At 55.3% G+C, this 17,031-nt stretch overlaps 1 protein-coding gene across 1 annotated transcript in view; it reads left to right on the top strand.

Moving 5' to 3' along the window:
- The first annotated feature begins 385 nt into the window (after nucleotides 1-385).
- The window catches only part of LOC116944313 (retinal guanylyl cyclase 1-like), a 34,182-nt gene continuing 17,536 nt past the window's right edge, over nucleotides 386-17,031 (top strand). The window contains exons 1-9 of the mRNA XM_076068644.1: nucleotides 386-857; nucleotides 5,968-6,086; nucleotides 6,750-7,098; nucleotides 7,647-7,731; nucleotides 9,657-9,750; nucleotides 10,729-10,869; nucleotides 11,424-11,504; nucleotides 12,521-12,697; nucleotides 16,840-16,996. Of these exons, the coding sequence (XP_075924759.1) occupies nucleotides 386-857; nucleotides 5,968-6,086; nucleotides 6,750-7,098; nucleotides 7,647-7,731; nucleotides 9,657-9,750; nucleotides 10,729-10,869; nucleotides 11,424-11,504; nucleotides 12,521-12,697; nucleotides 16,840-16,996 (1,675 nt within the window). The remainder of the gene's footprint in view (nucleotides 858-5,967; nucleotides 6,087-6,749; nucleotides 7,099-7,646; nucleotides 7,732-9,656; nucleotides 9,751-10,728; nucleotides 10,870-11,423; nucleotides 11,505-12,520; nucleotides 12,698-16,839; nucleotides 16,997-17,031) is intronic.

Genomic DNA, 17,031 nt, shown 5'->3' with positions numbered 1-17,031 from the left:
GAATGTCTGAACCAGTCCTGGGCCTCTCCAGTCGGCACTGTGCGACGAGTTGCAGGTTTACATCGCTGCTGGGCTCGAGAGCTGCTGGGTTTGGTTTTGAGTTGTGCGATGGCTCGTCTGTACGTATGTACACATGTATGTACACATGTATGTACACATGTATTATGTATGCTGAACTTCTATCACACCGTACGTGACGTAAACATGCTAATCGGAGGTGCGGAGGTCTAGGGCAACTCCATCTCTGGCTGCACTGCGCGCCCAGCAACCCGTGTTCGATTCCCACTCACAGGCGAACAACGGTGACGAATATCTGAACCTCCTCCGGATCGATACGGCCTTAAATGAGCACCTGAGTAGTTTGAAGGTCATTTCTGTTGAGCATATGGGATGTTTGGCCAATGGCAATTACATTGCGCGTGTGTTTGGGTTTACCTATGCCCGGCCTCAAACGAGTCCCTGGTGCGGTGTGTGTAAAACATCGCCACTGGGGAGACAAAGGCGGCCGGGCGTGGTGCTGGCCACCCACACCGTGTGCCGTGCTACTCGCCAACAGCGCTTGCTCCAAACAGGCCCCAGTCGAAGGCTACACGAGGGATCTTTGTCTCTGCGCGCAGCCGTGGTGACCTGCATGCCGTCCGCGCTGATGGGCGGGCGCCCGCACGCGGCTCTCCTGCGGAGCGCCGCGCGTCTCGGTCTGGCGTCGGATCTTGCCTTCATCCCCTACGACGCCATGCTCTACGCGCTGCCCTGGGGACAGCCCGGAGAGGTGGGCAGGCCCCGGCACTCGCGGCCCCGGGGGGCAAACGGGCCACGGCTCGTGGGCCAGAACCGACAACTTGAATTCTTCAAATCACGTGACCCGTGACTCCATCTCACGTGACCCGTGACTCCATCTCATGTGACCCGTGACTCCGTCTCACGTGACCCGTGACTCCATCTCACGTGTGTAGTGGGTTCCAGGACAGGGAGGCGGTAGAGTAGAGGCAGCACTAATTATTGAACAAAGGGGTCACACTGGAAGGGATAGCGGCCCCTTCACCCGTATACACTCAGGAATAACCCCAGGCTATCTAGCCTAAGCTCTAGGCTCCCGATTCCTCCGACTATAGGCGCTAGAGGAGGCTATCTGATCTGGCCCTGGTCAGACACAGATCTCGGCACCCCACCAACCAGACCGGCCCTTAAAAGGACTCTGGCTTGCTGTGCCGGCCCTGAAAAGGGCAGCGGTCACAGGAGTTCCAGGGTCTATCCTAGCCGGCCTTCCTTCTTCACTGGCGCTTCAGTCTTGGCCCCAACACACTGCCCCGAGCTCTCTGGCTCCCCGCCCTTTGTACCCACTGAGGGTGGAGCCATAGCGGACGTGGTTGTAGCCACCAAGGTGTGGGTGTGCCACACCTTCCCACACCGTGTGTTTCTTCCCCATAGCACCTCTACACGTGACCCGTGACTCCATGTCACGTGACCCGTGACTCCGTCTCACGTGACCCGTGACTCCGTCTCACGTGACCTGTGACTCCATGTCACGTGACCCGTGACTCCATGTCACGTGACCCGTGACTCTGTCTCACGTGACCCGTGACTCCATGTCACGTGACCCGTGACTCCGTCTCACGTGACCCGTGACTCCGTCTCACGTGACCCGTGACTCCGTCTCACGTGACCCGTGACTCCATGTCACGTGACCAGTGACTCCGTCTCACGTGACCCGTGACTCCGTCTCACGCGACCCGTGATTCCATTTCACGTGACCCGTGACTCCGTCTCACGTGACCCGTGACTCCATCTCACACGGCCCGTGACTCCATCTCACGTGACCCATGACTCCATCTCACGTGACCCGTGACTCCGTCTCACGGGTCACGTGACTCCGTCTCACGTGACCCGTGACTCCGTCTCACGCGACCCGTGACTCCGTCTCACGCGACCCGTGACTCCATCTCACGTGACCCGTGACTCCGTCTCAGCTGTACATATTTCCTACAATCAAGGCGTCACAAGGCATGATACATTCAGCATCTGGATGGTATACACAAACCTGTATAATCAGCCATTGTCTATCAACTGCTGGACAAATGCTACCCCAAGCCATCGGCACGCATCAAGGTCCCGTGATGCACACGAGAAGCCGATTGTGTCCCCTAGGATGTGGCTCGGTAGTTTAAGGGCGCCGTGGTGGTGAGATGTTAACTACCTCGCCTGGTATACAGGAGGTCGTGGGTTTTGTCACGTGGTCGCGTGGATTTTTCTCCAGGTCCTCCGGATTTTCACTCCACATTTAGTATCAACGTCACCACGCGTTTAGAGTATTTGGCTGCTTTAAATGTATACATGGTATAAGCCACTTCGTTGGGCTATCCTTTGTGGCTAGGTCGCTTCTGAAAAAGAGTTACATAGCTCAGTGGGCCTTACCTGGTAAAATAAAATATTTAAGTTTTTGAGTGTGGGGCGAGTGGGTTGATGAGTTAGTGAGTGGTGAGTGAGGGTGTCGAGTGAGTTTTGATGGTGGTGAGTGAGTGAGTGGTAAGGGTGGTGAGTAGTGGGTGAGGGTGGTGAGTGAGTGGTGGGTGGTGAGTGAGTGGTGAGTGAGTGGTGATTGATGAGCGAGTGTTAAGTGTGGTGATTAAGTCGTGAGTGAGTGGTGAATGAGGGTGGTGAGTGAGTGGTGAGAGAAGATGGTGAGTGATTGTTGAGAGTGGTGAGAGAGTGGTGAGTGAGGGTGGTGAGTGAGTGGTGAGTGAGTGGTGAGTAAGGGTGGTGAGTGAGTGGTGAGTAAGGGTGGTGAGTGAGTGGTGAGTAAGGGTGGTGAGTAAGGATGGTGAGTGAGTGGTGAGTGAGTGGTGAGTAAGGGTGGTGAGTGAGTGGTGAGTAAGGATGGTGAGTGAGTGGTGAGTGAGTGGTGAGTAAGGGTGGTGAATGGTGAGTGAGCGGTGAGTGAGTGGTGAGTAAGGGCGGTGAGTAAGGGTGGTGAGTGGTGAGTAAGGGTGGTGAGTGAGTGATGAGTGAGTGGTGAGTAAGGGTGGTGAGTGAGTGGTGAGTGAGTGGTGAGTAAGGGTGGTGAGTGAGTGGTGAGGGAGTGATGAGTGGTGAGTAAGGGTGGTGAGTGAGTGGTGAGTGAGTGAGTGGTGAGTGAGTGTTGAGGGTGGTGAGTGAGTGGTGAGTGAGTGGTGAGTGAGTGAGTGGTGATTGAGTGGCGAGTGGTGAGTAAGGGTGGTGAGTAAGTGGTGAGTGAGTCAGTGGTGAGTGAGTGTTGAGGGTGGTGAGTGAGTGGTGCGTGAGTGGTGAGGGTAGTGAGTGAGTGTTGAGGGTGATGAGTGAGTGAGTGGTGAGTGAGTGGTGTGGGTGGTGAGTGGTGAGTGAGTGAGTGGTGAGTGAGTGTTGAGGGTGGTGAGTGAGTGGTGAGTGAATGGTGAGTGAGTGATGAGTAACGGCGGTGAGTAAGGGTGGTGAGTGATGAGTGAGTGGTGAGTAAGGATGGTGAGTGAGTGGTGAGTGAGTGGTGAGTGAGTGATGAGTAACGGCGGTGAGTAAGGGTGGTGAGTGGTGAGTGAGTGGTGAGTAAGGGTGGTTAGTGAGTGGTGAGTGAGTGGTGAGTGAGTGGTGAGTAAGGGCGGTGAGTAAAGGTGGTGAGTGAGTGGTGAGTAAGGGTGGTGAGTAAGGGTGGTGAGTGAGTGATGAGTGAGTGGTGAGTGAGCGGTGAGTGAGTAAGGGTGGTGAGTGAGTGATGAGTGAGTGGTGAGTAAGGGTGGTGAGTGAGTGGTGAGTGAGTGAGTGTTGAGGGTGGTGAGTGAGTGGTGAGTGAGTGGTGAGTTAGTGAGTGAGTGGTGAGTGAGTGGTGAGTAAGGGTGGTGTGTGAGTGGTGAGTGAGTGAGTGGTGAGTGAGTGTTGAGGGTGGTGAGTGAGTGGTGAGTGAGTGGTGAGGGTGGTGAGTAAGTGTTGAGGGTGATGAGTGAGTGGTGAGTGAGTGAGTGGTGAGTGAGTGTTGAGGGTGGTGAGTGAGTGGTGAGTGAGTGGTGAGTGAGTGGTGAGTAACGGCGGTGAGTAAGGGTGGTGAGTGAGTGGTGAGTGAGTGGTGAGTAAGGGTGGTGAGTGAGTGGTGAGTGAGTGGTGAGTGGTGAGTAAGGGTGGTGAGTGAGTGGTGAGTGAGTGAGTGGTGAGTGAGTGTTGAGGGTTGTGAGTGAGTGGTGAGTGAGTGAGTGAGTGGTGAGTGAGCGGTGAGTGAGTGAGTGAGTGGTGAGTGTTGAGGGTGGTGAGTGAGTGGTGAGTGAGTGGTGAGTGAGTGGTGAGTAAGGGTGGTGAGTGAGTGAGTGGTGAGTGAGTGGTGAGTGAGTGGTGAGTAAGGGTGGTGAGTGAGTGGTGAGTGAATGGGTGAGTGGTGAGTGAGTGGTGAGTGAGTGGTGAGTAAGGGTGGTGAGTGAGTGGTGAGTGAGTGGTGAGTGAGTGGTGAGTAAGGGTGGTGAGTGAGTGGTGAGTGAGTGAGTGAGTGGTGAGTGAGTGGTGAGTAAGGGTGGTGAGTGAGTGAGTGGTGAGTTAGTGGTAAGTAAGGGTTGCGTGTGAGTGGTGAGTGAGTGAGTGAGTGGTGAGTGAGTGAGTGAGTGGTGAGTAAGGGTGGTGAGTGAGTGAGTGGTGAGTGAGTGGTGAGTGAGTGGTGAGTAAGGGTGGTGAGTGAGTGGTGAGTGAGTGAGTGGTGAGTGAGTTAGTGGTGAGTGAGTGGTGAGTGAGTGAGTGGTGAGTAAGGGTGGTGAGTGAGTGAGTGGTGAGTGTGTGGTGAGTGAGTGGTGAGTAAGGGTGGTGAGTGAGTGGTGAGTGAATGGGTGAGTGGTGAGTGAGTGGTGAGTGAGTGGTGAGTAAGGGTGGTGAGTGAGTGGTGAGTGAGTGGTGAGTGAGTGGTGAGTAAGGGTGGTGAGTGAGTGGTGAGTGAGTGAGTGAGTGGTGAGTGAGTGGTGAGTAAGGGTGGTGAGTGAGTGAGTGGTGAGTTAGTGGTAAGTAAGGGTTGCGTGTGAGTGGTGAGTGAGTGAGTGAGTGGTGAGTGAGTGAGTGAGTGGTGAGTAAGGGTGGTGAGTGAGTGAGTGGTGAGTGAGTGGTGAGTGAGTGGTGAGTAAGGGTGGTGAGTGAGTGGTGAGTGAGTGAGTGGTGAGTGAGTTAGTGGTGAGTGAGTGGTGAGTGAGTGAGTGGTGAGTAAGGGTGGTGAGTGAGTGAGTGGTGAGTGTGTGGTGAGTGAGTGAGTGGTGAGTGAGTGAGTGGTGAGTGAGTGGTGAGTGGTAAATGAGTGAGTGGTGAGTGAGTGAGTGGTGAGTGAGTGGTGAGTGAGTGGTGAGTGGTAAATGAGTGAGTGGTGAGTGAGTGAGTGGTGAGTGAGTGGTGAGTGGTGAGTGAGTGGTGAGTGAGTGAGTGGTGAGTGAGTGGTGAGTGGTGAGTGAGTGGTGAGTGAGTGAGTGAGTGGTGAGTGGTGAGTGAGTGGCGAGTGAGTGGTGAGTGAGTGGTGAGTGGTGAGTGAGTGGTGAGTGAGTGGCGAGTGAGTGGTGAATGAGTGGTGAGTGAGTGAGTGAGTGGTGAGTGAGTGAGTGGTGAGTGAGTGGTGAGTGAGTGGTGAGTGAGTGGTGAGTGGTGAGTGAGTGGTGAGTGAGTGGTGAGTGAGTGAGTGAGTGAGTGGTGAGTGAGTGGTGAGTGGTGAGTGAGTGGTGAGTGAGTGGTGAGTGAGTGGTGAGTGGTGAGTGAGTGGTGAGTGAGTGGTGAGTGGTGAGTGAGTGGTGAGTGAGTGGTGAGTGGTGAGTGAGTGGTGAGTGGTGAGTGAGTGGTGAGTGAGTGGTGAGTGAGTGGTGAGTGAGTGAGTGAGTGGTGAGTGAGTGGTGAGTGGTGAGTGGTGAGTGAGTGGTGAGTGAGTGAGTGGTGAGTGGTGAGTGAGTGGTGAGTGAGTGGTGAGTGAGTGGTGAGTGAGTGGTGAGTGTGTCTCTCAGGCGGACTCAGGCCCAGTGCCCGCTCTGGTCGATGACCCGGCGCTGCGTCGCGCATACGCCGGGGTCGTGACCGTGACCCGCGCCTTGACCCCTGACCTCCGTGACGCGGCGCAACTCCAGCCCAAGCAGGTGAGGCCAGAAACTCAGCAGCAGCATCGTCATCAACGTCATCATCATCATCACCATCAAAGTCATTATGATCGTAATCAACATTATCATCAATGTTATCATTATCCTAATCAACGTCATCATCATCATCACTGTCGTTATGACCGTAGTCAACGTCATCATCATTGTCATCATGATCGTAATGAACGTGATCATCATCAATGTCATCATGATCCTAGTCAACGTCATCATCATTCCTGTCATCATGATCGTAATCAACGTGATCATCATCAATATCATGATCCTAATCAACGTCATCATCACTGTCATCATGATCGTAATCAACGTGATCATGATCAATATCATGATCCTAATCAACATCATCATCGCTGTCCTTTCTTGCTGCGACGCTTCCTCCACCCTCCCATCCCATCCTCATCTCATCCCCATCCCATCCTTGCCCCATCCCCGCTCCATCCCATCCCCATCCCATCCTCATCCCATCCCCATCCCATCCTCATCCCATCCCATCCTCATCCCATCCCATCCTTGCCCCATCCCCGCTCCATCCCATCCCATCCTCATCCCATCCTCATCCCATCCCCATCCCATCCCCATCCCATCCCCGCTCCATCCCCGCCCCATCCGCCTTCCTGAACCCCACCACCGCCGTGCCGCCCGCAGGCCTCGCCGCTCTTCGGCACCGTCTACGCCTCGGTGCTGCAGGTGGCGCGCGGCCTCGCCAGGACGCGCGCGCACCGCGGGTGGATCTCTGGCGCCAACGTGGCGCTCAACTCCCGCCACGAGCACGGCAGCGCCGCGGCCGCCGGCAACGCCAGCTACGTGGTGCTGGTGGCCGACGGCCGCTCGCCAGACCTGCGCGCGGCCCTGGCCGTGCTCCCCTGGGCCCACGGGGCCGGCCGCCAGCGGCGCCTGGCGGTGGCGCGCGCCCCGGGAGGCGCCGCCCTCGCCGTGTCGCCCGGCACCGACCCCTACTGCTGGTTCGACGACGACGAGTTGGGCTGCTCCGGGGGTGAGGAGGATGAGGGTGGTGGGGGTGGAGAGGAGGATGGTGGGGGTGGTGGGGAGGAGGGTGGTGGGGGTGAGGATGGGGGGGGGGAGATAAGTATGATGATGGGGATGATGATGGGGGTGGGGATGGGGGTGAGGATGATGATGGGGATGAGGGTGGGGATGATGATGGGGATGATGATGGGGATGATGATGGGGGTGGGGATGGGGGTGAGGATGATGATGGGGATGAAGGTGGGGATGATGATGATGGGGATGAGGATGGGGGTGAGGATGGGGGTGAGGATGATGATGAGAGGGCTTATCATGTGTAAATGTAGCTCATTATAGCGGCCACGTTACTAAATGTGGAAGGAAAAACCGGAGGACCCGGAGACAAATCCACTCCACCACGGGGCGAGAGAGAGACACACACAAACTCCAAATATACAGCAGCAGCAGTAGCAGGCGTCAGGGTCGGGATCAAACCCACCGACCTCCTGCACACCAGGCGAGGTAGTTAACATCTCATTACGATCGCTGTGACCGTGATTGCTCTGCGTGCTGCAGGAATGGATCTGCCGTACCTGCTGTCGGTATTGTTGATCATCACGGGCTGCCTCAGCGGAATTACTGGACTCGCCGTGCTCCTCAGGTATTGGGGAAGGGGGGTGCGGTGGGGGGGGGCGTCCGCTGTACGAGGTCTGCGATTGAGAGAGCAACCCTTGACTTGGGTTGGGATTAGAACGCCTTGCCGCGACACAGTGGCGGCAGACAATCTGTCGCTCACGTGGCCACGACGGCGCTGTTGGCGAAGGCACCGAGAGCTCTCTGTCTCTCTCTCTATCTCTCTGTCTCTCTCCCTGTCTCTATGCCTCTCTGTCTCTCTATCTCTCTGTCTCTCTCTCTATCTCTATCCCTCTGTCTCTCTCTCTCTATCCCTCTCTGTCTCTATCTCTCTGTCTCTCTCTATATCTCTGTCTCTCTATCTCTCTGTCTCTCTATCTCTCTCGATCTCTATCCCTCTCTATCTCTCTCTCTATCTCTCTGTCTCTCTATCTCTCTGTCTCTCTATCTCTCTGTCTCTCTCTATCTCTTTCCCTCTCTGTCTCTATCTCTCTATCTCTCTGTATCTCTATCTCTCTCTCTCTATCTCTATCCCTCTCTGTCTCTATCTCTCTGTCTCTCTGTATCTCTCTGTCTCTCTCTCTATATCTCTGTCTCTCTATCTCTCTGTCTCTCTCTATCTCTCTGTCTCTCTATCTCTCTCTATCTCTATCCCTCTCTATCTCTCTCTCTATCTCTCTATCTCTCTGTCTTTCTCTCTATCTCTATCCCTCTCTATCTCTCTGTCTCTATCTCTCTGTCTCTCTCTCTATCTCTCTGTCTCTCTATCTCTCTGTCTCTCTCCCTGTCTCTATCCCTCTGTACTAGCGTGGATGGAACCCTCGTGTTCACCTTCTGAAGCGCTCGCTCGTCACCGTGGCGTTGCCGAATGACCACCACCACCACAACCACCGACACCACCACCACAACCACCAACACCACCACAACCACCAACACCACCACAACCACCACCACGTGACTTTTCTTTCGTGTTGTGCGCGGTGCTTTTTAGCGCCACAGCGCGTGGATTTGTAACGTTTGTTTATTTGTGTTGCTGGTGACTTTGTGTGTTTCATATCGAAATCGCCTCCAGTGCTTTTGCTGCTGGCGGCAATAAAAAGTTGTTCAAAAGTCAAAAGTCTATCTCTCTGTCTCTCTCTCTGTCTCTCTCTCTATCTCCCACTCTTTATCTCTCTGTCTCTATTTCTCTGTATCTCTCTATCTCTGTCTCTCTATCGATCTCTCTCTATCGCTCACTCTTTATCTCTCTCTGTCTCTATCTCTCTGTATCTCTCTCGATCTCTATCTCTCTGTCTCTCTATCTCTCTCTATCTCTCTGTATCTATCTATCTCTCTCTATCTCTCACTCTTTATCTCTCTGTCTATATCTCTCTGTATCTCTCTGTATCTCTCTGTCTCTCTATCTCTCTCTATCGATCTCTCTCTATCGATCTCTCTATCTCTCTCTATCTCTCACTCTTTATCTCTCTCTGTCTCTATCTCTCTGTATCTCTCTCGATCTCGATCTCTCTCTATCTCTATCTCTCTGTCTCTCTATCTCTCTATATCGATCTCTCTATCTCTATCTCTCTATCGATTTCTCTATCGATTTCTCTATCTATCTCTCTCTATCGATTTCTCTATAGATTTCTCTATCGATCTCTCTATCTCTCTCTATCGATCTCTCTCTGAAGCGCTCGCTCGTCACCGTGGCGTGCGCGATGACCACCATCACCACGACCACGTGGCTTTTATTTCGTCTTGTGCGCGGTGCATTTAGCGTCACAACGCGTGGATTTACAGCGTTTGTTTATTTGTGTTGCTGGTGACTTTGTGTGTTTCATATCGGAATCGCCTCCAGTGCTGTTGCTGCTGGCGGCAATAAAAAGTTGTTTAAAAGTCAAAAGTCTATCTCTCTCTCTTCTATCCAACGAACGCGTCCCCGCCTGGACCGTCACGTGTTTCCCCCTCCAGGCGGCGGCTGCAGCAGCAGTTGGACCAAAGCCACAACAAACTGATCCTCACCCTGGAGCACCTCGTCTTCATCCTGCCCCAGCTCAGCCGCAAGGTGCGGACGTCCCAGTGCTCCGTAGGGGGGGGGGGAGAGGGGGAGGAGGGGGTGGAGGAGGTTGTGGTCGTGATGGAGCCACCCGCCACCCTGCCCGGTTGTGGCGCAGCGAGAGGCGAGATGCGGTGGCTAGGAGATGTTCACTCCCTCCTTATGGTCTACGGGAGGTCGTGGGTTCGATCCGGTGGCTAGGAGATGTTCACTACCTTCTCTAGTCTACGGGAGGTCGTGGGTTCGATCCGGTGGCTAGGAGATGTTCACTACCTTCTCTGGTCTACGGGAGGTCGTGGGTTCGATCCGGTGGCTAGGAGATGTTCACTACCTCCCCTGGTATACGGGAGGTCGTGGGGTCGATCCGGTGGCTAGGAGATGTTCACTACCTCCTCTGGTCTATGGGAGGTCGTGGGTTCGATCCGGTGGCTAGGAGATGTTCAGTACCTCCTCTGGTCTACGGGAGGTCGTGGGTTCGATCCGGTGGCTAGATGTTCACTATCTCCTCTGGTCTATGGGAGGTCGTGGGTTCGATCCGGACCCTGACGCCTGCTGTAGATTTGGAGTTTGCATATTCACTCTCTCCCCCGTGGAGTCTTCTCCGGATCGCCCAGTTGTTCCCTTCCACGTTTAGAATCAGCATCACGCCTTTAGAGCTAATGGCCGCTCTACATTTCCACGTGATGAGCCACTTCGCTGAGCGAACCATTCATGATGGGCCAGGTCGCTTCTGAAAAACGGCTCGACAGCTCAGCTGGGCCTTACCCGGGGGGAGGGGGAGGGAGGGGTCTGCGCTCCGTGCAGTGTAATTGTGCGTGCGTGCACGTGCGTTGAACTTCTTTCGCACCCTAACGCAGCCAACCATGCTGATCGGAGGTGCCGTGCGTCGTGCGGTGTTTTGTGCGGTGCCCTGTGCGGCGTGGGGTGCGCGGTGCGGTGTCAATGTGTGGCGACGCGCTCTGGTTTGGTGTGGGGTGCGCGGCGCAGTTTGTGGACGAGAGCCGCATGAGCCAGGTGAACCGCAGCATGTCGGAGGTGAACAGCGTCAGCCACGCCGCACGCAACTCCGTGTCGGGGCGCAGCCTCCACACGGCGTCGCCGGAGACGACCAACATCGCCGTCTACGAGGTGAGACACGGGGACGCGGATATACATGGGGAGACACGGGGGCATGGGGAGACACGGGGACGCGGATATACATGGGGAGACACGGGGGCATGGGGAGACACGGGGGCATGGGGAGACACGGGGGCATGGGGAGACACGGGGGCATGGGGAGACACGGGGGCATGGGGACAGTGAGACACGGGAGGACACGGAGACACTGGGGGCACACGGAGAGACACGGGGACGTGGAGATACGGGGGGGGGGGGGGGTGGGACACACGGGGAGACACGGGGGCGTGGGGACACGGAGATATGGGGGGGGGGACTCGTGGGTAAAGGGGGAGGATCACGGGGACAAAAGTACATGGGGACTCAGAGACAAGGGGTTACACGGGGAGACACATAGACACGGGGGGGGGGCGGCTCATGGGGGGGGGGACACGGGTTTGACACAGGAGGATACGGGGACACGGAGACTCGGGGGTCATGCGGACACGGAGAGATGGGGACGGACGCAGGGAGGTGCGTGTAGACACCGCGTAGACGCGGCGTGTCGTCTGTGCGTGCGTCTGCAGGGCGACTGGGTTTGGCTCAAGCGGCTCCCGAGCGGCATCTTCGGCGACTTCAAGCCCCGCGTGCGCTCCACGTTCCGCAAGGTGCGCCGGTGACACGGCGGCCCCGGAGGTTCGCGGTTCGAATCCGGCAGGCCGCCCTAGGTTAATACGCCGCCGTGGCGAGATGTCAACGATCTCACCTTGTAAACAGGAGGTCGTGGGCTCGATCCTGTCCCTGACGCCTGCTGTATATGTGGAGTTTGCGTGTCTCTCTCTCTCTCTCCCCGTCCTCTGGTTTTTCCCTCCACGTTTATGAACGACATCACACGTGTCAGAGTCTTTGGCCGCTACACAATCCCACGTGATGATGACGAGCCACTTCGTCGAGCTGTCATTTGTGATGGACAGGTCGCTTCTGAAAACGGGCTGCGCAGCTCAGAGGGCCTTGCCTGGCAAAAGTAAAATAACAAAAATACTTTAGTTGAGTTTAATACTGCGACGAACGTCAAAGATCCCCGTGACGTCGTTCGCAAGAGCAGAGCCGTCGCGCGCCAGACGCATTTCGAGAAACGCCACCGCGAGCGCCTCTCGACTGGGACCCCGCGCCCACCCCCCCCCCCGTACCCCCGTACCCCCCCCCCGAATTCCGCGACACGACCGCAGGCTGCGTCCGTGAAACGCAAGCGACGGCCGTGCGCTCGGAGAAACGCGCCAGAGCAGGGGTCGGCAGCCAAAACCACAACAGCAAACAACAACACCAATTCGGTAAAACAAAACAAAAAAACACCCATCCACCGCAGTATTCCAGGAGGCGAAACATCCCTGAATAGAGAACGAAGCGCGGTCCTCGATGAGGCGCACGCTGCTCCGGAGCCGCGGGTTCCCCACCCCTGCCCATGGTGAACTTGGGGACTTCCATGGCTTTGGCGGTCGGCAAACCCAAATTTAAACAAGAAGAGGCAAGTTTTATTCCGTCCGAATTTCAAGAGCCGCACCGCGGTCCTCAAAGAGGCAGCCCTGCGTTCGGCGGTCGTCGTCGTCGTCGTCGCCGCCGTCGTCGCCGCGTCTCGTTGCGTGGCGTCGCTCACGTGTCCTCGTCGCGTCCTCGTCGCGTCCAGCTGCGAGAGATGCGTCACGAGAACGTGAACCCGTTCATCGGCGTGTTCGTCGACTGCGGCGTCTGCGCCATCGTGACGGAGCACGGGGCCCGCGGCAGCCTCGAGGACCTGCTGCAGAACCAGGACACCAAACTCGACTGGATGTTCAAGTCCTCGCTCATGACCGACCTCATCAAGGTGACGACCTCCCTCCCACCCCCGCGCCGAGCGCGACCACGCGTGACCCCTCGCGATTCGACGCCGGCCGCCGCTGCCGCCGTGGCGGTGTGCGGTGTGGCGACTCGCTGGCCACCCGCCCTGCCGGCCTTCACAAGTGCTGCTCGCTAACAACACTTGCCCCAAAAGTCTGTTAAGGCTTTACGGGGGATCTTTGTCTTTTGTGTGTGTCGGTGTGTGTGTGTCGGTGTGTGGGCAAGGTCCCATCGGTGAGCTCCTCCGGCAGGCAAGGCTGCGTTGGCTGGGTCATGTAGCCCGCATGCCCAGCCACCGCATGCCGAAACAGCTTTTGTTCGGCCGGATCGAGGGGGCTAAACGGGCGCGGTACGGGCTAGAGAAGAGATGGAGTGATGTGGTACAGGAGGACGTGGAGCTGAGTGGTCTGGCCGATGACTGGTTCCAGCGGTGTCAAGATCGGCCTCTGTGGAGGAGGCTCGTGAAGGACGCTATTGGGCAGTGGGAAACACAGCAGGTTGGCACAGTAGGGGGCACAGGTGGTGCACCGGCCAGTCATCTCAGTCAGTCGACACGTGGCACCTGGGTCTGCCCCGTGACCTCCTGCCCGCGGGCGTTCGACACTTCACGTGGTCTCAAGGTGCACATGGCGTGGCACAAGCGTTGTGGTGATGTCACCGCCACTTAGTGGCGAATGGCGGTTGTTGTTGTTGTTGTTGTGTCGTGCTGGTCCCCCTCTTTAAGAAGGGGGACCGCACAGACTGTAACAACTACAGGGTCATCTCACTCCTCAGTGTGCCGGGAAAGGTCATGGCAAGGATTATTCAACATCGCCTTGCCAGGCCCGCTGAGGAGAGGCTTGCGGAGCCCCAATGCGGTTTCAGGAAAGGGCGGTCCTGCACAGATGCCATATTTTCTGTCCATCTGCTACAGCAGAGGTGTAGGGAATTCCAGCAAGACCTACATCTCTGCTTTATTGACCTGGTCAAGGCCTATGATACCATCAGTAGGCCTGGGCTCTGGGTTGTTCTTCGTGCTTTTGGAGTCCCTGACCCTCTGCTCACGATCATTAAGGACCTTCATGATGGTGAGCGGGCCCGGGTAAAACTACGTGGCCGGGAGTCAGAGCCATTCCCTGTACACCTTGGGGTGCGACAGGGATGTCCTCTGGCTCCCACATTATTTAACATCTATTTTGACCACGTAGTTCATGAAGCCTTCAATAGCTGTCCCGGGGGAATCTCCATTTGGTACAGATATAATGGGAGGCTGATCGATGCCCGGGTGTGGTGAAGGGATGGCTCCCTATTGTTCAACCACGTTATGTATCATGGTTCAGTGAGCCACTCTGTCTACAGGAAAGCTACCCATACAGATGCTTACTTGAAACCGGATTCCCACGACCATCCATCCCAGAAGAACTCCCTCATCAAGACTCTATACCATAGAGCCCAATACATTTCCGACCAGGAACACATTACCAGTGACCTCAAGCACGTAAACCAGGCTCTCAGGGCTAATGGTTACTCCGACTACACAATCCGCAAAGCCATCACTCCAGTCATGAAGAAGGATCCTCTTGTGGAGCCACTCAAAACCATCACCTTACCCTACATTGCAGGGGTCACGAAAAAGATCTCCAAAATCCTGAATAAACACAAGATCCAGGTCTGATTCAACACAATACATAAAATCCGTGATCTAGTTCAATCTGTAAAATATGCTATTCCCGACATACAGTAGCCGGGCATTTACAAACTAAAGTGCCTCTGTGGTAGTAGCTACATTGGAGAAACCAAACGACATATCTCGGACTGCATCCGCGAACATAAGGCAGACTTGAAACACGGTAGAACGAACTCCTCTACCGTGGCAGATCACTGTTATAATTCAGTGGGCTCACATGACATTGACTTCTCCAAGACGGAGGATCTTTGCAAACCAACTGGCTACCATGAGAGATTCGTTAATGAGGCCATTCACATATACAAGCACAGAGACAATGTCAACCGAGAAGATGGATTCTGGCTTAGTAACCATTGGAAAGATGTTTTAAACCATTTCCGTTCTTAATTAATTGTATTTTACGATGACCTTCAGACCGCAGCTCTTTCGCTGGCATTGACTCTTAATACCTCTCACACCACGGTTAATGGTATGGTTTACAACATGGAGTATAACAGCGCCTCGCAGCTGTCTCTCTCCCCCTCCTCTGTTCCGAGTTATTTCAATGCTAAATTCTCCTAGTTATTTCAATGCTAAATTCTCCTGTTTGATTTGTTCTAGGTGCCTCTGTGAATGTGTATGCTCTGACTTTAACATAGCTATTTCTGTGACCAGTCACAAGCTAATCACTCAGCTATTTCAATGCTAAATTCTATGCTAATGCCTTTGTCAAGGGGTGCCTCTGTGGATGTGCATGCTTTAACTTTAACATAGCCATTTCTGTGACCAGTCACAAGCTAATCACTCAGCTATTTCAATGCTAAATTCTATGCTAATTCCTTTGTCAAGGCGCTTTGTTTCTTCTCACACAGTTTAAAGGTCGCGATCTGAGCATGGCTTTTTCGCTCCAGTGCTGTCCTCCAGACAGTCTCGTCCCTTTACCTTATGAAGGCCGCTTGTGTTGTGGCCGAAACGTCATGAGAATTTTAGTGTTATTTTATTTTATCAATTTATTATTTTATTCTCATTCTACGTGACTTTACCGAAAGAACCAAAGAACACGTTATGTATGCCGATGATTTGGTAATAGCTGCTCATTCAGAGGAGGAGTTGGAGACACTGCTGCTGAGACTGGAGCGTGCCACTAAGAGATGGGGCCTTACCATCAGCCCCACCAAAACTATTCACCTGCCTGGGTATTTTGTACCATCGGACACTCCACCCCCACAACTCCCAATCGGTGATGGGGCAGTTGTGGAGAGAGTGGAGAGTTTCCCCATACCTGGGCAGTGTGCTTATGACCGGCTCCAGTTTAACAGCAGAGGTCTCACTCCGAATCAGTCGAGCGGTTAATATCTTTTCATCGGTTGCGTAACGCTGTGTGGAAGCTGCCTGGTCTCTAGCTCCACACTAAGCTTCAGGTCTTCTTGGCCACGGTCATTCCCTCCCTTCTCTACGCTTGCGAAACGTGGACCCCCCTAATGGAACATCTTCGCCGGTTAGAAACATTTAGGCTAGCCTGCCTACGATCCATCCTGGGTTTAACCAGGCTGGATTGTGTGAGGAGCTCACACATTTTTGAAAGATCTGGGCAAGGTCCCATCGGTGAGCTCCTCCGGCAGGCAAGGCTGGGTCATGTAGCCCGCATGCCCAGGCACCGCATGCCGAAACAACTTTTGTTCGGCCGGATCGAGGGGACTAAACGGGCGCGGCACGGGCTAGAGAAGAGATGGAGTGATGTGGTACAGGAGGACGTGGAGCTGAGTGGACTTGCCGATGACTGGTACCAGCGATGTCAAGATCGGCCTCTGTGGAGGAGGCTCGTGAAGGACGCTACTGGGCAGTTGGAGGTAGTCGCCCTCCAACAACAACGGAGGGCGGAGGAGCGACGCTCACAACAACGAGCGGAGTGCCGGGTGGCTAAAGCACAGCAGGTTGGCACAGTAGGGAGCACAGGTGGTGCATCAGCCAGTCATCTCAGTCATCTTAGTCAGTCGACCCGTGGCACTTGGGTCTACCCCGTGACCTCCTGCCCGTGGGCGTTCGACACTTCACGTGGCCTCAAGGTGCACATGGCCTGGCACAAGCGTCGTGGTGACGTCACTGCCACTTAGTGGCGAATGGCGGTTGTTGTTGTTGTGTCGTGGGGAGCGGTAGTGTAGTGGTTAGCGCGCTGCGCTTCGAACCTGGCGACCCGGGTTCGATTACTGCCCACGGCCAACACCAGTGACGATTATCTGAACCGATCCTGGGCCTCCCCTAGGTCGACTCAGCGTCAAATGAGTACCTGGTGCGGTGCAGTAAACATCGCCACTGGAGAGACAAAGGCTACCGGGCGTGGTGCTGGCCACCCACCCCTTCGTGTACCGTGCTGGCCTTGAAAGGTGCTCGCTAACGGCACTTGCCCCTACAGTCTGTTAAGGCTACACGGGGGATCTTTGTCTTTGTGCGTGTGTGTCCATGTGCGTTTGTGGCCGCGGCAGGGCATGAAGTACCTGCACCATCACGAGCTGGTGCACGGGCGGCTCAAGTCGCGCAACTGCGTGGTGGACGGCCGCTTCGTGCTCAAGGTCACCGACCAGAGCTACTGCGAGCTCAGCCAGTTGCTGCAGGTCACCGCGGAGGAGCCTACGCCCGACGGTGAGGCAGCGCCACCACCGCCACCACCGCCACCG

Source organism: Petromyzon marinus, chromosome 21, assembly GCF_048934315.1.
Source record: "Petromyzon marinus isolate PM22_M1 ecotype Great Lakes invasive population chromosome 21, UKy_Petmar_22M1.pri1.0, whole genome shotgun sequence".
Taxonomy (NCBI): Eukaryota; Metazoa; Chordata; class Hyperoartia; order Petromyzontiformes; family Petromyzontidae; genus Petromyzon; species Petromyzon marinus.
This window is presented reverse-complemented; position numbering and strand designations above follow the sequence as displayed.